We start from the raw sequence: 27,044 nt of genomic DNA on the forward strand, positions 1-27,044 counted from the left end.
GTTCAGTCTCAGGGGATTGGACTTTGGACCGAAGGGTCGCCGGTTCACGTCCCGACCAAAAGATACGGAGTGTGGACTGGTACTGGAGAAGAGCCAGTTCACCTCCTGGGCCACTGCCGAAGTGCCATTGAGCAAGGCACCGAACCCCCAAATGCTCACTGGCGCCAGCTAGACTGGCTGCATCCGCTCTGACCTCTCAACTGCATGTTTGCATATAACTGTGTGTGTATTTGTATGTGCATGATGTAAAACATGTGTACTGTATGTATAAAAAGTTGATTAATGATGTTAATTATTGACTTGCTCGTAAAGCGTGCTGCTGCAGTACTTTCACTCAAACTGCTGCTTTAGTGAACTATTGCTGGATAGAAACACATTTCTAAAAACCTTCACTCCGTTTAAAAACAAGCAAAAGCATCCTGATGTCGTTGCGTGGCCAAACGCATCGAAGGTCACGCCAGATGAATAACGCCCTTCTTCCCCTTTTATTTTCTCCAGACAAAGGCTCTGAAGTGCAGCACCGTGCCCAAACCCTTCAACCTGTCAACGGGCAAGAAGAAGGAGGCAGAGGGGCCGGGGGCCTACGTGCCCATGGCGCAGCAGATCCAGCAGTTCCAGAATCGGACCCCCGATCGCTACCACCTGCGCAGTCGCAAGAGTATAAACAAAGGTGTGTTTTGAGCCAGGTTGGTTGTAACGGTGTGTGTCCTGTGCAGAGGGGGTGGAAGGGCCACTTACTGACATCCCGTGTTCTTCAGGACCCTCGGGGGTGAAGGGGGAATAAGCTGAAACTCACCCAGTCACACACGCCTCACTTGATGACCCGCCGGAGGAACCGCCCCACCGTCACCAAGAGCAGCGCGGAGCTGGAGGAGGAGGAGCTGGAGAAGAAGCAGCAGAAGTGAGAGTCCTCTCCTCTCGCCCATCGTCCCGTCAGACTCCTCAATACGTCCAGGGTTATTCAACTGTCTCTTTGATCAGGTTTAAAATCATCGCCTTGGAGCTGAACCGGAAGATCCTGGAGAGCGCAGAGTGTCTGAAGAGACCCCCGGTGAAGGAGTCCACAGTGCCTGAAGGCTTCCAGCTGCCAGATTGACAAGAGGCTGCATGAGAGGCAGACCAAGAGGCCCCAGGAGGCCGAGGAGAAGCACCCCAGCTTCAGAGCCCAGCCGCTGCCCAGAAAGATCCTGGAGGGAGTCGTGGTGAGTCCCAGTCCTTTCGCTTTGAGCTCGTCTCCATGAGCGTGTCACACCAACACTTTCTCTTGTCTGATGACAGGGTCTGCCGGACAAGAAGGTCCTGCAACCGACGGTGCCCGAGTCTCCAGCCTTCACCCTGAAGAAGAGGGTCCGTGTGGAGAAGGTGGAGGAGGTGAGGGCACATCTGTCTTCCCATCAACTGCAACTTTGGTCCTACATAGTATACCGTATACATAATCAGCCACATCTGTTTTTAAGCCAGCTTTATTCTGACTTGTTATCACTTCTTTTTGGAAATGTATGGTTAATATACATAATTTACACAAAAAGAAACCTCATTTCGGAGTTAAAGAAGGCCAACACTTTAAAGGTCCCATGTCACGGCCATTTCTACTGATCATAATTCCATCGTTGAGGTCTACTAGAATAGATTCACATTGTTCAATGTGCCAAACTCACATTGCTTCTCACAGCATCTCTGTGTATTCACTCTGTCCTACACGCCTTGTTGGAGCTCCTGCCCCCCCTCCCTGTGAGCCCTGTGGCCGTCTGCGAGACACAGCGAAACCCAGCCCGAGCGCACACACACACAACACACACACACACACACACACACACACACACACACACACACACACACACACACACACACACCCGCAGCCTGGCTGGGGGACTCCCAGCCTCGCCTTGTCCCGCCGCCTCAGGGAGGAGAAACCGGCGGAGCTGCAGCTGAGAAAAGATTGTGTGTGAGAGGAAGCATGACATGGGACCTTTAAATTATTTTACAAACAAAAAGACCGCAGATGCAAAGTGAAAGTGATCATAATTATTTTTTCTTTATTCAAATGTAGTATAGAACAAACCTTTTATCCAGAAATAAAAACCTTTGGAAACAGGAAGTTTACACCAAGACTTCTCTTTCAACGTAACCAAACGTGTCTCTTTCTGCCAGGCAAGGCAGCCCTCGTCCATCAAGGCCCCCGCAGTGCCTCACTTTGGGCTCCCCTTCCAGCCCCAGCTGCAGGAGAACCACCACGTGGAGGTGTGTCCGTTCTCCTTCGAAGAGCGGGACCGAGAGAGGAGGTCCCTGAAGGAGAGAAAGCTGGAGGAGAAGCGCAATGAAGAGGTGGGGCTCTGCTACCACATCCTGTGTCCTCTGACCCCCAGAATGAAGACTCGACAGTTAAACCTCTTCCTCCTGTCTCCTTGAACCTTCCCAGGTGCCTCACTTCAAGGCCCAGCCGCTGCCAGCCTTTAACGCCGTGCTCCTCCCCGAGAAGAAGAGGCTGGAGCCCACCAAGCCCGAGCCCTTCAAGCTGCTGCTGGACGAGCGGGGGCCGTTGAAGAGCAGTCGCACCGAGCAGATGGTACCATCACTTCCACATTTTCATCCTCACTCATGGCCATCTTTTACTTGAATTTAAGATTTACAACTCTTTTGTTTCTTTCTTTTGTTCTTCCTGTAGGCCAAAGAGGAGCAAAAGCGTGAGGAGGCTACAGTATTCAAAGCCAGGCCCAACACTGTCACTCATAAAGAGCCTTTCCAGCCTAAAAAAGGCCCGCGGGCTCCAGTGGGTAAGTGGAAACAGCCCTGCACTCAGGATGTAGGCATCCTGCCATTGGCTGCATATCTCCTCTGGAAGCAGGATGATGTGGAGCCAGTCGCTCACGAAATGTGACACTGAACTGAATGTAAACGGGTTCTGCACTCGCATGATGCTCAACAAAAGGTCTCTTGCGCTGGTGTTGCCATTGTGTTCCTAAACGGAGAGCGGTGCTGCCAGGCAAGGCTCAAGATTGTCAGATTTCTGCATGTAGGGGCGCAAGCTAGAATAAAACTGCACTGATTTCACCGCAAGGCTCTGCGTAGAATGCGACCACACATTATATAACGGAACGTTCCAGAACATTAGCTACGCTGTAGATTGGCATATTATTTATTATTCACCATACTTCCAATGACCACCTGTTATGAACCCCAGTGTACACCAATGTAATGTTGTATCGGGTATAATCAATATATACTCGAGTTGTCATATCAGACTATCATCAGATAGACCTGTAAAAAAGGTACCCCATAATATATGGCCTGGTACCCCATAATATATGGCCTGGTACCCCCATAATATATGGCCTGGTACCCCCATAATATATGGCCTGGTACCCCCATAATATATGGCCTGGTACCCCCATAATATATGGCCTGGTACCCCCTCTAATAATAACATTGCCTTCAAAAAAAATCTGGATACTTTGAAGGTCTTTTTATTTCATAATTGTGTTTTGGTAACCGTCATTGTGACACGTGATGATGAATATGGAGAACAAAACCAATATTGAAAAGCTAAGAATCTCCACTTTACAACGGTGTCTACGAGTCCAAATGTTGTTTGGGGGGTAGGTGTGACTGAGTTTGATAAAGCAGGTCACATATAACCCTCCTTGGGAGTGCTCTGAAGTGTGAAGCGGTTCTCATCATGTCACTCATGATTCTTCTTCCAGTCGTGGAGGCCTTTGCGCTGTCGACCGAGAGGCGGGCCCTCGAGCGCCAGGAGTTTGAGCGTCTGGCCAATGACAAGGAGACACTCAGGATGCTGATGGAGGAGCAGCAGAGACAAGAGGTGGAGCAGAGGGAGAAGGACGACGTCACCAAGATGCGGAGTGACCAGGTCCCTGCACAATGATTATACGATTTGTTTGTTCTGATATTTTCAACATAATTCACGCAGTCTTTTTTTGCACATCTCCAACATGTCTTTTCCACAATATGTACAACATACTACGTCTTTTTTGCGCATACTCCTTGCATATTATACTACGTCGCTTTTTGACCTGCTATATCAACAGTTATTTTCCTGATTCCCATGTGGGACTCAAACCTGGTGTTCTCTTCCTGCAGGTCCACGCTGCTCAGCCCATCAGACACTACAAACCTGTGGCCGTGAAGAAGAGTGAAGTCCCACTCACCATCCCCCACTCCCCAAACTTCTCTGACCGCTTCCGCCTGTGATCAGGACTCGCTCTTTATTTAACCACTTCAGACATTGTTGAACGTTTCCCATTAGTGTGGAACGCTGGATGTGTCTGAGGTGCCAGGAGCTGCTTTTACTGTCTTATCTGTTTAGCTTTAGCCACCTGCTGTACATTAACACTTTCTATCAGTGCTTTCATGTCTTGCCCACACTGTCATTCCAATCAGCATATTCTATCCTTTTGCTTCTTTTATATACTGCTTTTAATCAATAAAGTTTATGAAAAGTAGCCAGTGGTTATTTGGAATTCTAACATCTTCAGTGTTTCACTTGGAAATCCAGACTTTGCAATGGTTACAATGTTTATTGAGTTTATTTGATAAAAGGTTCAGTTTGTTCGTGGTGATTCAGCCAGGAGAATATGCAAGGACACAGAAAAGGCATTCTGTTTGGGGGCCAAGGCTCGAGTTTGACTTTTTCTGGTTATTTTCATTCTTTGCATTCATTTGAGTTTTGTGCACCAGACATTTTAATTTGTATATAAACTGGCATGAAGGTATAATATGACTGAATTTAAACTTAACATTAAAAGGAAACTACAAAGGGCATCAACAGATTTTAAATTTCTGTCAAAGATGGTGTCGCAGAATCCATAGGCTTGAGCACCTGTTCAGTGATAAGACAGCCATGCCACATTTAACTATAGTTTGGAGTCGGATGAAAGCACTTTTAGAATGTAATGTCTTGATGCTGTTGCAGCGAACGACACTTATTTTGCTCAGGATTTGGTGGAGACTAACATAACAAATGCTAATTTTATGATGCTTCAAATAGAGATGCAGCTCACAAAATGTAAGTTGTATCTAGGAGTAAATTAAAAGTGTTCTCCACCACGGCTGACAATTCGCTCCATCTGACAAAATACTCAATGACTTTAAGAGGCTCATGTTAGCTGAACATGATGGAGGTGCCGATGCTATGTTTTCAAACTGAACTGCTTGATTAGCTTCTGCTGTCAGTTCTGACCTCCAGCTTCTGACACGGCGAGGGACAGAAGTTCAATCACAGTTCACACACCGTTTGGTTCACAGATTTATTCAAGTTGTAGTCTTAGCTCAGTGATGGCTGGTAACAAGAAATGACAATGTCAAACTTTGACTCTGATATCAGTGAGTGCACCAGAGAAGGACTTCAGTATCTCTCCCAAAATGCAGTTATATTGCAAAAACAATTTAGGGAGTGTGGCCTTTCTCAAATGATATATACACACAATAAATAAGAGAGCCTTAGCAGGATTTTGAAGTGTCTGTTGAAAAAGTTAGAAAAGATGTACTTTAGCAACACAGAATGGGACAGCTAGTGTAAATGTAACAATATTGTCCACAAGCGTTGGTAAAGAATTGGAGCTGGTGGTTTCCTGAGGAGTCCATGTGACGGGGTCTGAACACTACAACAGTAGCTTCTGACCAGGGGCGGACTGGCCATTGGGAATACCGGGAGTTTTCCCGGTGGGCCGGTGCTGTGCGTGGGCTGGAGGGCCAAACAAATACAATTTTTTGTTTGCCAAAATCCTACCAGTCCACATTTGTAAGTGTTCCGGCCACTCCCTTTTTTTGGCAGGGAAACGGGGTTCAGGGGGAGTGGCTGTATGGTCTGCAGCGGTGCTGACTTGAGACCGGTCTCTACCTGTACCCGTAGGATAGAAAAGGGGGAAGTGACGTGTGACTCAGGTCGCGCGGCTGTGGAGAAGAACGTGTTGCCCACATTCTGTTACTGGGTTTAGGCTAGTTAGCTAGCAGGTTTATTGTGTTGGGTGCAGTCACTTTCGCCTCCACTTGCTGTTCAAATAAATGTTGAAAGACAAAGTAAATCTGTTTACAGTTCTGTTTCATATGGGTGTTGAGAGATGTATCCATAGATTTAGTCCCTAATTTTGCTCTCAAAGTGCACCAGATTGATGCTTTTAACTTCACATTTAAAAAGAAAAGTCTTCCAGGAGGAGCCACTTTCCCCCCCTTCATCTGACTGAAAATATCAACATTGTTCCACACACACACACACACACACACACACACACACACACACACACACACACACACACACACACACACACACACACACACACACACACACACACACACGAGTTCAGAACTGGGACTAAAGTAACACACGTCTACTTAGGAGAATAAAGCTGGTGAGATGAGGTTGGCGTGTGAGACGTTTCTGATCAGGTGTTCCCGCTGCATGGAGCTACTTCCTGATAACATCTGGCTGAACATTGGTAATTCTTAGCTGTCTTTGTAATGTAATCATCAAATCAAGTTTTATTTATATAGCACATTTATAAACGATTTTTGGTCGAGCCAAAGTGCTGTACATATAATACAAATAGCCCACAGTAGAGACACTTTACAGCAAATACAACAGCACAGATTGTTCAGAATATCAGTTTGAGAAAAACGACACCCTCTGTCCTTAATCTCATTTCAGGTGAATGATGAGACTAAACTCAGTGACCCTGCAGCAGGTTACACAACGCTGTAAGACCACTGTTTTCTAACTCACAAGAGGACAATATTTTATCATCCTTTCTTTCACATTTTTCACCTTATAGAAAATCTCATTCCAGGAATTTCCGGGCTCCAATTCCCTTAAATCCAAGGACCCAAAACACCATAACAAGGCACCTTCCCAAGGCAGGTGGAGTGTGAAACGGTGACACAATTGCGGGAGACATACAAATGTAAGCACTTGAAATGACCATACATGTCTATTTGTAAAGCTTCCACCGGGGGAGCCGGCTGTGATGCCTCGCTGACCCCGTGCAGGTTCTGCTGCTGCGACATCACTCCTGCTAATATTACATCTGAGAAGCTTTGGGGAAGTGTTACTGTGGAGCCAGTTCTATTCTGATGTGGCGCGAACATGTTCTGGTGCTGTGGCTAATAGGTCAGACGGTGTATGAGAGTAACAGAGAAACAACATTATTTTTAACATGAGAACAAGCGAAAGAGAAGAGCGAAGGTGAGGGGAGCCGTGATGCGTTCAGGGGTCTACAAAGGACACAGCGATGTAGCGCACCCCCCCAGTGGTGGGCAGGCCTTCGTGGTAGTGCGTGAGGCGGCCCGGGTGCATCAGGGTCCAGCCTTTACGAGTGGCCTCGATGGAGCAGTCGTAGCGGAGGAACCGGCAGCCTCCACCCTGCAGCACAACACACACATCAGCCTCTGCTCCTCACACACACACACCGGGGGAATATTGAAATCCCTCCCCTTATTAGAGTTCATTTTGTACCGATTTACCAGCTTCAGCCTTTCACATGCAAGTACACTTACCAAAGTGCAAGAACTAAATGTCACTTATTTAGTGTACAATAACTAAACAAACAATCACATCGTACTGAATGGAATGTGCCTGTAATACGTACAGAAAATGGTTAGGGCCAAACGCTTTTTTCATTCTGACACAAAGTTCATTCTTTTATTAAATTCGGAGATTCAAGTCAGAAATCTGAGAAAAATGAGCAGAACAAGTTAGATTTGCTTTTTTCATAATTCTGACTTTAATCTCAGAACTACAACAAAAATCACTTTTGGCTCAATTCCATTTGAGCCCTAATCTTCTCCCATACATACCAGCTTTATGTGTGTGCAGTTTGACTTCTTCTACAAAACATCAAATTGTAAGAAATGTCAATATAAGAAATGTTAGGTTCAATCTTCACAAAGCCCACGTATATATCGGCATATATGTATATTTATCATCAGTTTCACTCATAATGATTTAGCATTTGATTTGTCTAAATATGAATCCACCTGATAATAACATGAGCTAATGTCTGAGGGTTTAGTCCAGGTTAAAGAAACACCAGGGATGCAACAATAAAAACAACAACAACAACAACAACAACAACAACAACAACAACAACAACAACAACAACAGACTGACAGAAGAAGCAGAGAGAGAGAGAGAAGACCCGCCCCCATCCTCACATCCTCCAGCTGCTCCACATTTACCTGGTAGTCTACTTCCTTCCTGTTCAGAGCTATGTTAACAGTGAACGTGGAGGCGTCGTGGTGCGGCGCAAGCAGCGGCTGCTCGTCAGGTTTGTACCTCACCACGAAGTTCAGAGGGGTGGCGCACTGAGGGGAGAGGACACGTTAGGCAGCAGCAGCAGCATACACACTATTCACTTCATCCATGGGCTAGAGTTACAGGTATATTTACTCAATGACTGTTGGGGAGTTTCTTTGAGAGTTTCTTCTTGCAGGGTCTAAAGCTGCATTCACGTGATACACAGAGTGACATGATATGATAACTCGGTTAGAATCATGTACATAATGAAGTCTTGTGCTCTGATTGGCTGAATTGTATGTGTTTGTCTTGTATGTGTGGCACAGAGACAGAGGCTTGACATTCCAGAAGGGTCAAAGGTGGGTTTGCAAACCTCTTAGGGTGGAGAGGTTGAGATCATGTCTAAGATAATGAATGGGAAGGATGGGCTGGCTGTGTTCTTTCTGTTAGCTGCGTGCGGGGTGCAGAACCTCTTCAACCTTTGAGGATGAAGTTGCTCTGTTCCCGCATTTGAGATCTATTTCAATTAATTTGACTTTCATAATGACTTTATGAAATATAAGAATAGACACACTTGTTTCTGAATCATTGATCAGTTTCTCTTAAAGGTGGGGTAGGTCAGTTTGAGAAACCGGCTCGAGATCGCTAGAATTTGAAAATACACAACCGGAGAAAATCTGCCACTTCCTCACAGAGCCCCTCCTCCAACACACACGAACGCACACATGACCAATGAGGGCACAATATAAGTTTGTGCCCCGATGGAAGGCTGACAGGCAGGTAGGCCATCCAATCCGATTGGTTGTACTTTTTACAGTATTACGGCTTCTACAGATGACATTTTTTTATGGATTTTTTGTCAAAGCACTTCAGATATTCATTGCTATCGGGATGTTAAGAGCATTCCATGGAATATAACAAAAAGTGTATCTCGAGCCGGTTTCTCAAACTTACATACCCCACCTTGAAGGGAACAACTATTTCCCCCACATCTAGAGATCTTTCTATGGTAACGTCCCATGCTAGCCTGCTCAGCTGTCGTCTGATTGGTCAGCCTACTCTGGAACACAACACAGTGCAGGGCCGTTTGACCGTGCGTCATGTGAAGGCAGCTTCAAGACAGAAGGGGTGCACACTGTGAAGACCCCTGAGGCATGTGTCCTTTGTGATAATGAGCTATATAAATACAATTTGATTGATTGACTCTACTTAAGTACTATTTGGAAGGACTTGTTCTTTACTTGAGTATTTAACCACTACATTTGTTAATACCTTTAGTGACTTTGCAGATTTGGATTAATGATTAGAAATATAATCAACACTTAAATAAGACTGTAATGTAAGTACTCTACTTATTACCATAGACATTTTAACTACTTATACTTTAGGTATTTCTTTCTGTACCACTAAATACTTCTACTCCTCTACAATTCAAAGGAAAATATTCAGATTTTACTTTATTTTTCATCTCTAGTTTTTCTTTTTAAGATTGTTTTAAATATGAAGTTCTGATGTGGATAACACTATACATTATAGTGAAGTACCAAAATCAATGGGTGAACGTATAGATGTTTGGAATGCAGTAACAGTACTTTAAAGTAAAGGATCTGAATCGTCCTTCCACGGGGGACACGATGCTGTGTCCAGCTCGTACCTTGGTGAAGTACCCAGGATACATCTTCTCTGTGATCGGTGCGATGTACTCCAGCAGGAATTTGTGCCACTCCTTTTCAAAGTTGATTTGGTTCATGTGGATATCTATCGTCGGCACGTTCTCATAGCCGCCCTGGATTCTGACGTCCTGAGAGAGAAGGAAATCAAATAAGAGCCACCACATGACCTACAGCAGACACACATTATAGAGAATGGCTGCTCAATATGTCTTCTCTATATCAAATAAGAACTGACCAAGAAGCCTGCAGAGCTTACATATTATATTCTTTATATTAATAACATGAATCATCCATTTCATTAATACATACTGCAGATTATTATCATCTGATATTTAAGAAGTGTGTTACATTTGAAATGGCAGAAAGTCTTGTTGCAATTTCCAGATATTAAAAGAGGTCCCTTTGAGTTTCTCTGGTAATTATCAATAGTAGCAGTTAAGTGAATACTATTCAAACAATACCTGTGTTTGTGTTTTATATTGATTTCTCTGTTTTATCCTTTCATAAATGTGAGGACTAAAATGGCTATAAACATTCTGGGCTGGTTGGAGTAAACAGGGTTGTATTGCTCTGTGGGGGAGGTGTAGGCATACAGGACAGGGTGCTAGGTGGATGAGAGTATATTCTGCTTAAGATCTCTAGCATGTCATGTTTCAGGGAAGTCTACATATCTTGAATAGTATATGTGTGGGTTTAATTACTTTGTATTAATAATAAGCAGTCTGTGTAACCAGAAGTTGGAGATATGAGAGATGAAATCTTTGTGTTATCTTTGGAAGCAAGGAAATATCCTTTAAGACACAATTGAGGTCTCTGGAATGTGGGGGGATGTGTGTGTGGAGGCTGAGTTAACTCCACCCCTTCCTGTTGGTGTTGGTATGAAAGAAGCTGTTCAGCTTTTTGTTCGCCCTCTCTTCTCGCGCTGCCCAGACCGGAGGGTCGAAGCAGCACGTGAACAAGGCCAGGAGTAGGCATATTCCTGACATTACGCATATATGATATGGCTTTGTACGGTATGGTATGGTAATGTATTGATTGTATTGCATTGTCATATTACCATTAAAGTAGATTATTGTTTAACGGTTACTTGGTAGCTCTGGATTCCTTCCTGTATGATAACCAGCTTGTTAGGGACGCGCGGAGATTTGAAAAGCGGACCAGTAATCCCTCAAAATCTCCATCAATACATAATGAAATAGTTTAACTTATTATTATTTTTGATTCCATTATTCATTATTAATTGAAGTAATTTCAATATAATAAATGACATGATATTAATGTTATTTGATATTTTACTGTTATCTACAGGAGGCTCAAAGGAGGGAACGTATCACCATGTCTGACACCCTTCAGTAACGTACCGTATTGTCTCCTCCTGACCACTTCCCAAAATGCTCCATTTCTTCAACAATGTGATCACAGGCGACATCGGAGAAAATCGGGAACCAGTAGACATCGGGACAGGGCTGAGGGACAGAGGACACTGGTTACCATGGCATCACAACATCTGTCCATGTCTTTCTATATGCTTTTATAAATGAGAAGCAGACACATGTGTTTTACTATATCATGTGTAACCATGGGACCCTGCAGCTGGCGGAGCACTCACCGTCTCGATCAGCTTGTCTCTCATGATGTAGGTGTAGTTCTCGTGGATGTAGCGCTCCTGCCAGTCCTGAAGGAGACACACACAGAGCACAAGCTGAATGACTTTGGCTTCCCACAAGGAAACACCATGGAGTGCGATATCAACGCTTAACTCCATTTCGATGCTTCATAAGCAGGACTGTAGAACAATGAGGAAGTGAAATCGGAGCACTGTTGATTTAATCTTTATCTTTTTTGTATTTCTAGAAATGCATCATGAACATGCTTGTGGAGGAGAGTACGTTTGAAATGACAAGTTTCACTTTGGGTCAAATTTGTAACGATACACTTCATGACATTACAGGTACATTTAGCGTGATACTTGAATACGCTTTAAGGCCCCCGCAGTTGGCCCCCGGGCTTTAGTTAGGACACCCCTGGTTTATACACACAATGACCTAATGAAGGCCAACCAAGAACCCCCCCCTCACCACATCTTATAATATGAACAGCCTCACCACCGGGTTTTCAAAGATCTGCCACAGGTCGTTATGGAGATGGCTGGTCTGGTAGGTCTCTGTTGACACGATGCGACCAAAGGTCTGCATGTTGGTCACAAACATGAAGACTCCCTGAGAGAAAGAAGAGCATCAGATCAGATATTTGACATCGTGTTTTTGAATGAGACCTTAGACCAGGGGTTCTCAAAGTGCGGCCCGCGGGCCAATGGCGGCCCTCGGAAATGTTTCTGGCGGCCCGCGATAGTTAATGTGACACGCTGAAATGCATGCGTTATATTTTAATCCTCCATGGTTGTATCTAGTAAGAATTAGAATGGAATTTAAGAATGGTAAAACTGCGCCCCCTGGGTTGTCATTCCTAAATTATGAATGACAGCTTGTGGAAAGTTTGCTAGACTACTGGTTGCATGGCAACTAGGCATCTCGCGAGTTGCGGTTAAGCGGAAAATCTGTTGTAAGTTATCAGAATCAGAAACGGGAGTTAGCTAGCGATTTTAGCTAGTCACTGTCTGTAGATAACCCAACTTTGTGTCCTCTGCAAGTTCTTAATGTATACTGTATGTATAATTGGTTAGTACAATAAAGAAAGGATTTGTTTTGGAATTATTTTGTGTTCCGTTTTTTCTTGGGCGGCCCTCAATCCAATATTGGGTACCTAAATTGGCCCTCACTCATCAAAACTTTGAGAACCCCTGCCTTAGACCAAACAGATGACAGAATAAGCAGAACATTTTGAACAAAGTGAAAGGATGTAGTTCTTGCATACATGTACTACTACTGTTGTTAGTGGATAAAGAATGTTGTCGGTGTCTCTCACGGACCTGCTTGCGGATGTTGTGGCAGAAGGCCATGTCGGGGTCTAAGATGTCAGAGTTGAACAGATCGAAGTCAGTGAGCTCAGACCGGAGCAGACTGGCCTTCAGCAGGTACACACTGGACACATACGGGACATTCCACACACCCCTGGAAACAAGAACATCTTAGACGAAGTGCGAAGCGACACCGAGGTCTAACAGCAGGAACACACTGAGAGAGAACCAGGCCTGAATGAGAGACAGCTTATAGAATATATGATATGCTATTTAAGTGTGTTTGCTGATCTGCTCCTGTGTTCTTCCCGTGTTTGTCTTTATATATATATATATATATATATTTGTCTTTATAAAGCTTAATGTTCATTTCTATAGAAGCACTACAGCAGAGCCTAAAAAAAACCTCCTTTCATTTGAAATGCAACAGGAAGTGTTGGATTAAACCAGGGGTGTCAAACTCAATTTCATCACGGGCCACATTCGCATAATGGTTGCACTCAAAGGGCCGGTTGTAACTTTAAGACTAAAATACATATATAAATATGTAATATATATATAAATAATGTATTATTTATATTACATCATTCTTCTGCATTGGATTATTATCGGATAGGGTAATAACTTCATAATTAACTCTGTCTGAAAGCAGAGGTCTAGGGCAAATAATTGCAAGTCTCTTCAGTGAGAATGTCACAAAATGATTTTAAAAGACACTTTGAAAAGAAAAGTCAATTCTGAGAAAAGGTCATATTTAGAAGAAAAAAAGTAAACTGAGAAAAAAGTCAAATTTGAGATGCATTGTGCTCCATGGCAACGTGCTTCTGTAAATCGCCATGTAACCGTATAACAAACATATTATATTCTTTGCAAGCTCTTGTGGGGCCACATCAAATGAAGCCGCGGGCCGGATTTGGCCCCGGGCCTTGAGTTTGACACCCCTGGATTAAACAGTAACTGTAAAAAAGGTGAAATTAGACAATTGGATATAGAAAAGTCGTGAGCTATAATTACAAGTTAAATTACATATTCCTATTAAAAAATAACCAAATGTGACATATATATATATAATTTATTCATTCAAAAAATGTTTAGGCATCACTACTGTTAGCTTTGATTGCATTTGGTGAAGCACTGCCGTTTTCTACAACGATATGTCAGCTCTGTGTTCTATTCTATATCAAAGAACTCATGTTACAATCAAAGAGATATTCAAGCATCTTACACTCTGCGTCCTTGCACGATGTCCACGTAGTCCTCAGACCTGGCGTAGAAGCCCTCTGCACTGAGGGCCCCCCAGAAGTTGCTCCAAAGTCGGCCAGTGCGAGTTATCATCGGGGCCACGAAGGGACTAAAGTACAATTCAAGTGTTGCTATATGAATACATCCAATCAAATACTAATATTAGAAACGTGCAAATAAGAAAGAGATGTACTCTCCACAGGCATCCGCGAGCACAGGATCATTGTTTACAGTTGAATATAAATAAATATACTTGCAGGTTTTGTTCAATGAGAATTTTGAGTGTGTTTTCGTTCTTTAAGACCACTTCAATGTCCAAGGTGAAGAAATAGTCACAGCCCTCGTCTTTCCGGCACACATCGCTGGAAGGGAGAAGATACATATGTTGCGTGAACGCGTACTCCGTCAGACACCACACGCTCCTGCAGTACTAACAGATCAATGCGCACATTCAACATACAAAGATCACGTTCTGCCCAGAGGGGGCGGTCAGTGAATGACTGCAGAGAGTTTTTAAATGTTTCTTTTAGATATAAATACTACAAGGTTTGCACGGTAAACCAAGAACATATCAAGCACACACACCATTTGTGTTAATCATTCAAGTATGGGTGCGCTTGTATTTGTCAATATTGCTTTGGAAGGTTCCTAACGGAGTGAAATGACCCAGAAGTCCCTCCGTGTCAGCCTCGATAAGAGCTGTTCGTATTCAAAGTGTGGGGCGCCAGAGAGGCTCACCTTCCCACACTTTGAAAACCCCTGCTCTAGATCAGGGGTTCCCAACCTTTTCCACCAGAGCCCCCCCCCCCCCAAATGACTCCTGTTGGAATTTGAATGAAGAAATGAAAGGACGGCGCAAGTGGAAACAATTCACAAAGGGATTAAACTGTTTAAACACAAAGCCGGATTTTGCCGATGTGTTTATGTGGATTCAAAAGTCGTAAATAATCTACAAAATGGAGGAGACCGATCTGATCGGAGCAACTGTGACGAATAATCCAACTGAAACCGACACTTTACGCGCAGAAGAAACATTTTGATTAAAGAAAAAGATACATTTCTGTCTTTTTATGCCTTTATTAGCGACTAACTTGAAATTGTATGCATCATATTTATTTCAAATTTCGAAAACAGGACAATTCAAAATAATAGACTATGCCTAATAAAAAAATGGTAATATGGTGGCATAGGCCTGTATAAAACAAAAAAAAAAACTCTCATATTAAGCAGGTAAATGAAATGCTTGTCTGCCGTGGAACAGGTAGCAGAGAGAAGACGAGGTTGAAGTGGTTCATTAATGTGAACCTTGGGCCCGCAGCCAGGGATGGAATGTCCGGTGTAATGTGAGTGACAGCCAGTCTAAAGTCGTTGTGAACGTCCAGTGCTTTTGTTTTGATGGCAACCAGCGCGCTGAAGGCTGTTTCTGATAGATATGTCGTACTGAATGGGAGTATAATCCTGGTCGTGGCATGCAGTGTGAGCTTTGGAGCGAGGCTTGGTCCTTTGACAATCCAAACCTTTTTAAATCCTTTTTCCTGGAAGTATTTCTTTGACAGAGAGTCAGCTTGGATGTCGGTGAGCTCATCTTCGCAATCCAGGTATTCCACATCCTCCTCAACTTTGGCAATAAAGGGATCTAAAACCCATAATTCCTTGGAGACGTACTCGTCTATGTCAGCGAACCGTGATTTCATCTCCGTTTGCAGTGCGTTCATATGGCGGATGAACTCGCGACGTACAGACACAGGCACCGTTTCAGCAGGAGTGGAAACTGTTGCAGCCCCCCCTCCTTTCTCCCGACCCTGTACTCCAGTTCGCGCACAAATGCATCGAGCGCCTCTTTACATTGGATTATGTTGGACTCCACGCCTTGCAGACGCTTGTTCGTTTCATTGTAGCTCTGAAGATGTCGGCCAGGTATGCTGTTTTAATCCAGAATGACTCAGTCACTTGCTCTGACAGTGCGCGGTTACGAGTTTCTATTTTTCTTTCAGTTCTACAAAGCGTGCCAGCACTCGGCCGCGTGAGAGCCAGCGCACCTCGGTGACGGTGTGCATGATGAGGGTTTGGCGCGCTTCATCCTCGCACAAGTCTGCGAATAGACGCTTGTTGGTGGGGCGACCTTTGATGACATTGACTATTTTAACTACAGTTGAGAGTGTTTCGCTGAGGTCTTCTGACAGTTTCTTGCTGGCCAGCGCCTGGCGATGTATCACACAGTGAAATATTGTGCAGTGTGGGGCCTTTTCTTTCAAGCGACTGTTAGATCTTGAGGCAGCTCCGTCTGTACAACATGCAACTAAATTCTCATAGGAAAGATTGTGGGATGAGAGGTAAGAATCCACTGCAGTAAAAATGTCCTCACCGTCGTCTGCTACAGTTGTGGTTTCATCAAGTTGTATGGCAAATGGCCAGTTTCCGAGCTTTTCGAGCAGCTGCAGCTCGCAGTTACCTGCCATCTTGTCGATTCTGTCTTTCACCGTATTGTTTGACAGTGGTACAGGTTTTAGCTTCTCCGCCACCTGCGGGCCGCACAGTTCTCAACCATTTTAATGCAAGCTGGCTTAATGAGCTGCTCGCCAATGTTGTGTGGTTTCTTTGCCTCTGCTATTAAAAGTGCACAAAGAGGCCTCGGTGGCCTTCTGTGCATCGCTGCCAGCCCTAACAAACGCTGTTCTAATATCCATTGGCTTGTTTGCCTTTGCAAGCTGTTGTTTCTTTATGAAAAGTTCCCGATCACGCCCCGACCGTTTGTGGGTGCATGGTCTGTTGGTTGTCTCTTCATTTAGCAGGGTTTCATGCTGTCGTTGGCTAGCTTCCCTCCATGAAACCTAAGTTAAGATAGCTCTCTTGGTAGGGTCCTCATTTCCTTTTTGATTGAGATGAGCTGTCATCTCCTTTACGTTTTTCCAGACATTTTTATTCATCTTATGAAGTCGGTTCGCTAGCAAGCCACAGCAACTGTTATTATTACGGAAGCTGACACAGTAACTTCAGCTTCGGCGCGAATTAATTAAAATTAATTAATCAATTAATTTCTATATTTTATTGTAATGTAGAGACAAGGCTTTTAGCTACAATCATGCATTGCGTTACAATTATATGTAAAAAAAACTATATGTAAAAAAAAAAGATTATATGTAAAAAAATAAAATAAATGTAAGTTTAAATATGATATTAGGCCTAAAATCATTTGAGGCCTGGCGCCCCTCCCTGCGATCTTTGGTGCCCCCCAGGTTGGGGAAGCACTGCTCTAGATGATAGGAAAGGAGAAGATGCTTTGCAGCTAACCCTGTTGCCAGTCTAAGTGCAGTTGGATCCTCTCAGCACAGCAGTCTCTTTCCCTAAGTCCTGATAATAGAGAAATTGCTCAAGATGTGTCATACAGCTGAATGTATGGAACTCACATGGCCAGGTTGCGGGAGGCAAGTAGTGTCCATCTCCTCCTCAGGCCCCGCTCACCTTGACATCCTGATAAAGGCTCCCATGATCCTTCAGGAAAAGGCTGACCTGACTCTCATGATGAGCTTCCTGGAGTGAGAGTAAAACAGATAGAAAAGGAAGTACAGGGAAGACATCTGGGATATGTGGACTTCATTGTTAGCTACAGCAGAGATGTAACAATGACACTGTTTTGAGCAGGAAGTTAGGGTTAAAGTTAGGGTATATGTCCTCCTGTTACCTGGTTGTGGATGAAGAGTTTCAGTCTGTTCTTGGGGTACTGGAGCTTCAGGAGGCGTTCAAAGAACACCGTAACAAAAGGGGTGGGCTTCTGAATGAAGATGCCGATAAGCACCAGTGGGTACTCACTCTCCTGTTGGATAGAAACAGAGAAAAGGCTTAACACTTCCATTTGGCCGCAGACAAAACAGCCTTTTATTCAATGTGGCACATCTGGAACATACAAAACATAATGAAGAAGCCTGTGGACTGACCTGAAGACCTTCCAGTGGGAGGAGCCCCTCATTACACTGTGCATCCCGTCTCAAACGTCCATATGTTGGGGATATAGTTCCCCAGGTAGTTGATCTGGAGCTGGAATAGAAATCACATCTCTATAAAACATCCATTATGTATTAGAAGAAAAAGAAAGTCATTTTGTTTTATTCTTGGCATAAGAATGTCTGTGTTTGGTTAGCAGTGGTGTATGCGAATAAAGAGCACAGTCATTCACATCAAACAGAGATGTTATCTGGTTCTGTGTGCAAAGCATTCAGAAAGCTCAGGACACTACAAGACCAGACAGTTCCAAATTAAATGCTATAGAACGTATCTGCGTGTTTAGGCTGAGATGCACATTCCTATTGTTGTATGCAGTTGCAGGAAGTCAACAGTTTGATGGGTGTTTATCTGCTTTGAAGTGTTTGCTACTGACAGACTGCAGAATGAAGTCACCATTCTTCCCTCGAGATGAACCAACCCTGCAGTGGTTCCATTCAAACCAATACATTTACCCAAGTATTGTACTTAAGTAAGATAAGATAAGATAAGACTTTATTTGTCCCGAGGGAAATTGTTGTTCCAGAGTTACAATAAACACAGCAGCAAATAATAAAAGTAACAATTATAATATAAAACGGTATACTAACAACGTAGTCAAACATATGGGTCAAATAACATTATTGTAATAGTGCGAAAGTGGCAGATTGGTCATTTGCTAGTCAATACTGGTTCTTTACTTGATTATTTCCAAATTGATCATATTTTGTATTTCTACATCACTACATTTTGGAGGAAAATAGTGTACTTTTTCTCCTCTACATTTCTTTAACACTTGTAGTTAATAGCTACTTTTTCCCTTTAAAAACACCTGACATGGTGTTGTGGTACTGTACTGCTCATATACCCAGTATTTATGTATTTGCAACATTTGAAAGCTCTGAAATGTATTTCTAAGCGATACAAACACAATAATATAAAATTCTATTACAATATAATACTTTGAAAAGAGTTATAGTGCATCATGGGTACAGCTAAGTACAGCTGATACAGTATATTAGCTGATTGCTGATAATACTTCTGTTCTTCTACTAAGGTCGCATTTTGAATTCAGGACTTTTACTTGTAATGGGGTATTTCAGACCAAAATATCTCTACTTTTACTTCAGTAAAGGATCTTAGTACTTCTTTAGCAATCCTGACACATGAGGAAGAGTGTGATGTGTCAGACTCTGCTGGCTGAAGACACCTGCACCACCTGCTGACCCTCCAGCCGTCCCCCTGGGGGTTAACCTTACTGGGCTGCTGTATTTATCATGTGAGGGTCCCGGTGTTGGACAGGTCCATATTAACAGTCTGTGGTCAGTACCTTGGTTGGTCCGTTCCCATGGACGACCACAGGTAGGGTGTCATACAGAACATTTCTGGCACGTACACGTCCATCCTCAAACTTCAGCACCACCTCACCTGGAGACACACACACACACACACACACACACACACACACACACACACACACACACACACACAACCTACACACACACAACACAACACACACACACACACCACACACACACCACACACACACACACACACACAAACACACAACACACCACACACACACACACACACCCACACACCACACACACACACACACCCTAAAGTTCTTTATTCTGCATTCATAGGCAAAGATCACACTGTAGTGGTCAACAACACTACTGTATGTGGTTTTGAGTACGTAATTACGTAGAAAACTACAAAGTCAGCGAGTTCTTTAACTAAGAGGCAACATTATTATCCGGCCGATATTCACTCTTAATAGTTTTGATCGGTGCTCTCTATAAAGGCCAATCAGGAGAGCTGGATCTGATCGTATATGGGACTAAACGCGAGTGAAGTGTAACCGGACGCGAGAGAGAGAGATCAGATCAGCTGCTGACGTCGAGACACGACAGCTCTGATCATCTGAAGCTCCGCCCTCTGTTTAGCGAGCTGAGACCGGACAGCGCAAAATGCGTACATGAACCGCAAGAAATCATACCCTCGTGGGGGCGCGCTCATGTGATTGGCTTAGAATTGAAGGTGAGACATCTGATTGGCTAGAGAGATAGAACAAATTACAAGTACGAATGGGTGAGCGTCAGGGAGTCTCAAAAAACCCACCACACGAATGCACAGCGATCCGTGCACAGAAAGCAGTTTGTGTTTGCAGGTTCAGGGGATTTCAACGGAAAACTAATATGTGAGGATCAAAAATACATATGTAAAACTTTTTTCTGTATTTGGATTTTATTTACATGTATATGAAACGGAAACACTTTGTGTGTGCATTGAAAAACACAAGTGTGAATCCTTCTGTGTGCATGAGTGTATTATGAGACTGTTCTGAGCCCATGTTTTAGTACTGAACCAACAATGAAAAACACGTTATCTATGAAGAGAACAGATTCTGATGATCATTTATATCGACCATCAGGCGGGAATAGAACATCTTGTCGATGCAAAAAGAAAACGGCACCAGAATAATCAATATTCCACCAGAGGACACACAAAGGATCATGAGATCTCTGCATTGCACATAAAACAAATAGCTTCATTCAAATCAACATGTGCCTGATTGAAAGAAAACAAATCCCATCACAGTTCAGTTTTGTGCATTCATCTTCAAGAAGATGAGGCATATCTGCTCTCAGGATCCAAACGGGCCCTTTCACAGCGTAGGATATCACCTGCTGATACACCTACACTCTCTCGCTTGGCACGCTGCTTCCCTGAACACAAAGGTACTTGGTTGCCATACGAGACAGGTTGGATGTGGGTTCACCCTTTCGCAGAAATAAACTTCTCGCAGTGGTTACAGACCCCACCATTCAGACTGGCAGTGGTTACAGACCCCACCATTCAGACTGGCAGTGGTTACAGACCCCACCATGCAGACTGGCAGAAGACCCCACCATGCAGACTAGCAGTGGTTACAGACCCCACCATTCAGACTGGCAGTGGTTACAGACCCCACCATGCAGACTGGCAGTGGTTACAGACCGCACCATTCAGACTGGCAGTGGTTACAGACCGCACCATTCAGACTGGCAGTGGTTACAGACCCCACCATTCAGACTGGCAGTGGTTACAGACCCCACCATTCAGACTGGCAGTGGTTACAGACCCCCACCATGCAGACTGGCAGTGGCGGCTCCAGAGTATTTTTGTTGGGTAATCTATGGGGCTAACCCATACACTGGTGGGGCTCAAGTCAGTATTTGCAATGTAATTATATACACGCTCCCCTTGACAGTGAAACGTCACGCGTGACGTGAGGTTTAGATTATTTCCCTGTCTCAATCCAAATTGAACTGTATGAAATAAAAAGGCACATTTGTCTTGTTGTAAATAAAAAGGGCGACCTGGAACCAATCCTGCAATTTCTCCACAGGTGAAAGAGTTGACATGCTGAAAGCCCAACCCATGCAGCGGGGTCTGGGGGGATTCTCCCCCAGGAGATTTTTTGAAATACAAACATAAAATACACATTCTCGTACTCTCTTGAGAAGAAAAATATATACATCTATTACTACACGACATGTTTAAAAAAATGAATGCCATTTTAGTTTTTTGTTACTTTGTTCTGAAAGCTGAACCTCACAGAGAGAAGAGGGAAGAGGCTGTGAATTACTTTACATTGTGGATAAGGGTGGATAGCCCCCATTGTTCTGCGTGTCAAAATGAAAGACAGCCCACACACCTATCAATCATCAAACCGTGGGGTCTTATTTCATTACGTGTTGATAGAAATCAACACGTAATGTTGTATCGATGTATATAGAGATTTACTAAAGCAAAAGTATTCTCCGTCGAGACTTCCTGCAACAACACCATGCCGTTATTGTGATTCTGATTGACCAGAAGACATTATCAAAGATGTTCTATTGAGAAGACGATCACTACGTGACAAAAGTTTTCAAAGCCATTTCTAGTCTTCGGTATTTCCAGACAAGCGGCTTCTGAAATCAATCTTACTAACTGCTGTCTGTGCAATTTACTCCGCGCAAGTTGGCGGACTTTATTTGCTTACTTTAACATCATTTTTCATGGTGGGGCTAAGGTGGGGCTAAGCCATTTCTTGGTATGGCTGTAACCTACCCCAGCCATACTGTGGCGCCACCACTGCAGACTGGCAGTGGTTACAGACCCCACCATGCAGACTGGCAGTGGTTATAGACCTCACCATGCAGACTGGCAGTGGTTACAGACCCCACCATGCAGACTGGCAGTGGTTACAGAACCCACCATTCAGACTGGCAATCATATGCAGCAGCCACACTTTAGATTTTTTTTTTTAAAAGTAACTCATTTGCGGAGTTTCACGGCGAAATTGACATCGTAATTCCAACGGTTTGGGCGCGAATTTAAGGATATTACACCTCACTTATATAAAAAAAAAAGTATCGAAAACCGGATCTGATTTCGGTACGGTATACCGTAGCTGCCAGTAACCGGTATTTCGGTAATAGCGGGAACCAGTATGCACCCCTAGCTGGAAGGACTGTCAATCAGGATGGATGAACCGGGGATTATGTTGTCATCTGTAATATGATCTGTAATTGGAGAAGGAAGTCATATAAACTATAACTACAGTGGGGCAAAAACGTATTTAGTCAGCCACCAATTGTGCAAGTTCTCCCACTTAAAAAGGAGAGGCCTGTAATTTCATCCTAGGTACACTTCAACTATGAGAGACAGAATGGGGGGAAAGAATCCAGGAAATCACATTGTAGGATTTGTAATGAATTAATTGGTAAATTCCTCGGTAAAATAAGTATTTGGTCACCTACAAACAAACAAGATTTCTGGCTCTCACAGACCTGTAACTTCTTCTTTAAGAGCCTCCTCTGTCCTCCACTCGTTAACTGTATTAATGGCACTTGTTTGAACTCGTTATCAGTATAAAAGACACCTGTCCACAACCTCAAACAGTCACACTCCAAACTCCACTATGGCCAAGACCAAAGAGCTGTCAAAAGGACACCAGAAACAAAATTGTAGACCTGCACCAGGCTGGGAAGACTGAATCTGCAATAGGTAAGCAGCTCAGTGTGAAGAAATCAACTGTGGGAGCAATTATTAGTAGGGATGCACGATATTGTTTTTTTTAAACGATACCGATACCTTCCTGCTTCTCAAGACCGATAATAAAAAAAATGTACGCCACTAATTATTTTAACGCGATTAACGCATGTGTATTTTTTTTCCTTGGCCGCCCCGTAGTTTCAGAGCGCATCGAGTTTAAAATACCGTCTACAAGCTGATGCTGACAGCCCCGCTCCTGCCGCCCGCTTGCAGCAGACCACACTTCCACTTTATGCAGGTAGCCAGACAGTGGGACATTGTACGAAAAGTCAGCACACTCAGCACGGATAGTGCGCAACATGATTGCAGCGTCCAGGCAGCTCCGGTTCGAGCATATGCTTTGCAAAACTGGCAAACTTCTTGCCTTTTTCAAAAGCCTCGTGGATAGATAAAAGCCCCGGTGCCTTTGCAGCTGGCTTTGGATTTGCCGCTAGTTTAGCAGCGCAGGCGTCTTCGTACGCTTTTAACACACCATCGTAGCGATGGCGATGTTTCAGGTGACTGATCAGGTTCGAAGTATTGTAGCTCGTTGCCTTTTTCCCTCCTCGTGGAACTTCTGCATTACATTTGTTACAAATAGCAAGCGAACTTTCCAACTCTGAAACTTTGAAATAGTCCCATACCACCGACGACATGTTTGTTTACTGTCCTGGCTTCACGGCCGCACACCATTTACGTCACAGCCAGGCATGAGTTAGGGAGCGCTGGATTTGTGAAGAACTCCCCTCTTCCTAAACCACTAATACCACAGTACTGGCAAAACGGGAGGAGCCGAGGGAAAAACAAGCGCCCCTCATCCCAATCCACCCACACCGCAGTATCTTTTTCTTTTTTTTTACCCAAAAAATATATTGTATATTATCTATACTTGTATCGGGTTTATCGGGATGACGTCATAATTCCTAATATCGTGCATCCCTAATTATTAGAAAATGGAAGACATACAAGACCACTGATAATCTCCCTCGATCTGGGGCTCCACGCAAGATCTCACCCCGTGGGGTCAAAATGATCACAAGTACGGTGAGCAAAAATCCCAGAACCACACGGGGGGACCGAGTCAATGACCTGCAGAGAGCTGGGACCAAAGTAACAAAGGCTACCATCAGTAACACACTACGCCGCCAGGGACTCAAATCCTGCAGTGCCAGACGTGTCCCCCTGCTTAAGCCAGTACATGTCCAGGCCCGTCTGAAGTTTGCTAGAGAGCATTTAGATGATCCAGAAGAGGATTGGGGGAATGTCATAAGGTCAGATGAAACCAAAATAGAACTTTTTGGTAAAAACTCAACTAGACGTGTTTGGAGGAGAAAGAATGCTGAGTTGCATCCAAAGAACACCATACCTACTGTGAAACATGAGGTGGAAACATCATGCTTTGGGGCTGTTTTTCTGCAAAGGGACCAGGACGACTGATCCGTGTAAAGGAAAGAATGAATGGGGCATGTATCGTGAGATTTTGAGTGACAACCTCCTTCCATCAGCAAGGGCATTGAAGATGAAACGTGGCTGGGTCTTTCAGCATGACAATGATCCCAAACACACCACCCGGGCAACGAAGGAGTGGCTTCGTAAGAAGCATTTCAAGGTCCTGGAGTGGCCTAGCCAGTCTCCAGATCTCAACCCCATAGAAAATCTTTGGAGGGAGTTGAAAGTCCGTGTTGCCCAGCGACAGCCCCAAAACATCACTGCTCTAGAGGAGATCTGCATTGAGGAATGGGCCAAAATACCAGCAACAGTGTGTGAAGAACTTGTGAAGACTTACAGAAAACGTTTGACCTCTGTCATTGCCAACAAAGGGTATATAACAAAGTATTGAGATGAACTTTTGTTATTGACCAAATACTTATTTTCCACCATAATTTGCAAATAAATTCTTTAAAAATCAGACAATGTGATTTTCTGGATTTTTTTCCCTCATTTTGTCTCTCATAGTTGAGGTATTCCTAGGATGAAAATTACAGGCCTCATATTTTTAAGTGGGAGAACTTGCACAATTGGTGGCTGACAAAAATTAGTTTTGCCCCACTGTATATTTAAAAACACACCTCTCACATAATTTTCTTCATTTGTAATTATAGATCTCTCTCTGTGTATGTCCAATGTATGAGTCATCAAAAAGAGACAGAGCGAGCAGCTGTTAACAGAAGAGTTTATAGAGGGGGTTTTGGGAGCCATGCCCGTAGACTATGATGCTGTCACATCCGTCTCTCAGTGAACTGACACATTCCTTCATGGCCTCAGAGGAGAAATGCTGCACACACTGCAGAGGGCTCCGCTCCTGCCCAAACGTGCAGCTCTGCCTGAACGACAGCAACCGTAAACCCCTCAGCTCTAGACCCTTAGGTATATTAAACCAGGTTTATTGGAAGATATGTGAGGTATTGTGTTTGCATTTAGCAGGGTTTTCCCACAGATCTGAAATATACTTGGGGGGGTGGTGGTAGCTCATCTGAGCTGAGGTTAATTTTTTTTAATAAAAAAACCTAAATGAGTTGCGAAATATACTTGGGCGGCCGTTAATATACCTGGGCGGCCCGCCCAAGTATAGTCTATGTGTGCGAAACCCTGGTATTGTTTGTTAATGACAGCAATGTGTTAAATATAGTAGAAACAAGCCACAAATAAACAATGTGCTGTGAATACAGTAGGTATTATGTGCTATTAAAACATATCTCCTAGTTGAATGAGCACAGTTTCACCCAAACGTCCTTTCTCTTCCTTTACTGTACACAAGGTCTTAACTGTAACCATGTGTTATGTATGCCTTGTTACCATATCATTTTTTTAAATTAAAAGAAAATCTAGAAAACAGAATCTGCCATTAACAATTTTAACATTTAACAACAGAGACCAGTGAAACAAAGCAGGGCACTCACCGAGGGCTCCATGGAGGTTCTGGAACATTCTGCATTTGTTGTCCACTGTGATATTTATGGATTTCTGAAATGTGGAAACACAGCTTTAATGTACAAATAATATCTAAAAGCGTAAATTCCCAAAACTTAAGTATGAAATATAAGCTGAAGGTGCGGCCTGCACAAAAACTCAAGGCTGGGTAAAAAAACATTTAGGGGGGGGCTGACTTATATTGAGTTGACAGGGTAAATTCAGTATAAGAAGTCATGTCATACTCAGCATTATTCTGAAGAAACACTGAAACTGTTCCCATCACCACTTCATTGCAGTCACTTCTTCTGTGTTTGCTCTCAACCTGCAGTTCTTCAAATGAAAAGCCTGACAGGAAATGAGTGACTATGCCTGATGAGCTACTTACTGAAAGACTTTTTTTTTTTTGTCTCAATACAGCCACTTCACAAGGCTGAAAACATTGCAAAGTGGAACTATTAATAAAACATTTTTATCAGAATTATTGTGTAGGGCACAAGTATTGCAGGGTATATGCAGGAATCCTGAAGTCAAATGTAATACATTTTAAGACCTTTTTTAAGACCCTTTCCATACATTTTAAGACCTCATCACCACTTTGAGTTTTAACAGGTTACACACTTTACCATATACAGTATTGATTGTAAGATAGCACAACTAAACAGCTTGTGATAGAACAAAGCACAAGAGAATGAATTGTGTGACCAACCCAATGCAAGGTGTATTAGAAAAAGAAACCATTAGAAAGTAGTATCTGATTTAGGCATTGTTCCCAAGAGATGCAAACTTGCATTTCCCCATAACTATGTTGTGTAGCAGCCGGCGGCAGTGAGCGTGCGATGTCCTGTTCAGATGACGTCAAACCCAACGGGATGCCATAAATAAACGACACAGAATCACACTACACACCTACGCAATGATTACATTCAGGCAGACTGTAGAATACAACCTCTTTGGACCATTTATATACTTATTGAAAACAAGCTACAACATGTAATACCTTGGAAAATGT

At 43.5% G+C, this 27,044-nt stretch overlaps 2 protein-coding genes across 2 annotated transcripts in view; one reads left to right on the forward strand and one right to left on the reverse strand.

Annotated features, from left to right (window-relative positions):
- The first annotated feature begins 579 nt into the window (after positions 1-579).
- LOC117448928 (targeting protein for Xklp2-like) lies at positions 580-4,509 on the forward strand. The gene is given in 10 exon segments (XM_071203855.1): positions 580-670; positions 759-901; positions 982-1,087; positions 1,089-1,202; positions 1,279-1,371; positions 2,152-2,325; positions 2,420-2,566; positions 2,666-2,774; positions 3,702-3,868; positions 4,099-4,509. Coding segments are annotated over 9 exon segments (1,104 nt in total). The 5' UTR covers positions 580-670; positions 759-818; the 3' UTR covers positions 4,210-4,509.
- A 741-nt stretch (positions 4,510-5,250) lies between these two features.
- plod1a (procollagen-lysine, 2-oxoglutarate 5-dioxygenase 1a) overlaps positions 5,251-27,044 on the reverse strand; it is a 38,377-nt gene continuing 16,583 nt past the window's right edge. The window contains 17 exon segments of the mRNA XM_034088220.2: positions 5,251-7,372; positions 8,188-8,313; positions 9,900-10,046; positions 11,280-11,384; positions 11,528-11,593; positions 12,024-12,137; positions 12,848-12,989; positions 14,061-14,186; positions 14,335-14,439; positions 17,485-17,507; positions 17,509-17,535; positions 17,537-17,608; positions 17,760-17,891; positions 18,013-18,049; positions 18,051-18,112; positions 19,386-19,483; positions 26,023-26,086. Of these exon segments, the coding sequence (XP_033944111.1) occupies positions 7,217-7,372; positions 8,188-8,313; positions 9,900-10,046; positions 11,280-11,384; positions 11,528-11,593; positions 12,024-12,137; positions 12,848-12,989; positions 14,061-14,186; positions 14,335-14,439; positions 17,485-17,507; positions 17,509-17,535; positions 17,537-17,608; positions 17,760-17,891; positions 18,013-18,049; positions 18,051-18,112; positions 19,386-19,483; positions 26,023-26,086 (1,602 nt within the window). The 3' untranslated portion in view covers positions 5,251-7,216.

Source organism: Pseudochaenichthys georgianus, chromosome 7, assembly GCF_902827115.2.
Source record: "Pseudochaenichthys georgianus chromosome 7, fPseGeo1.2, whole genome shotgun sequence".
Classification (NCBI taxonomy): Eukaryota; Metazoa; Chordata; class Actinopteri; order Perciformes; family Channichthyidae; genus Pseudochaenichthys; species Pseudochaenichthys georgianus.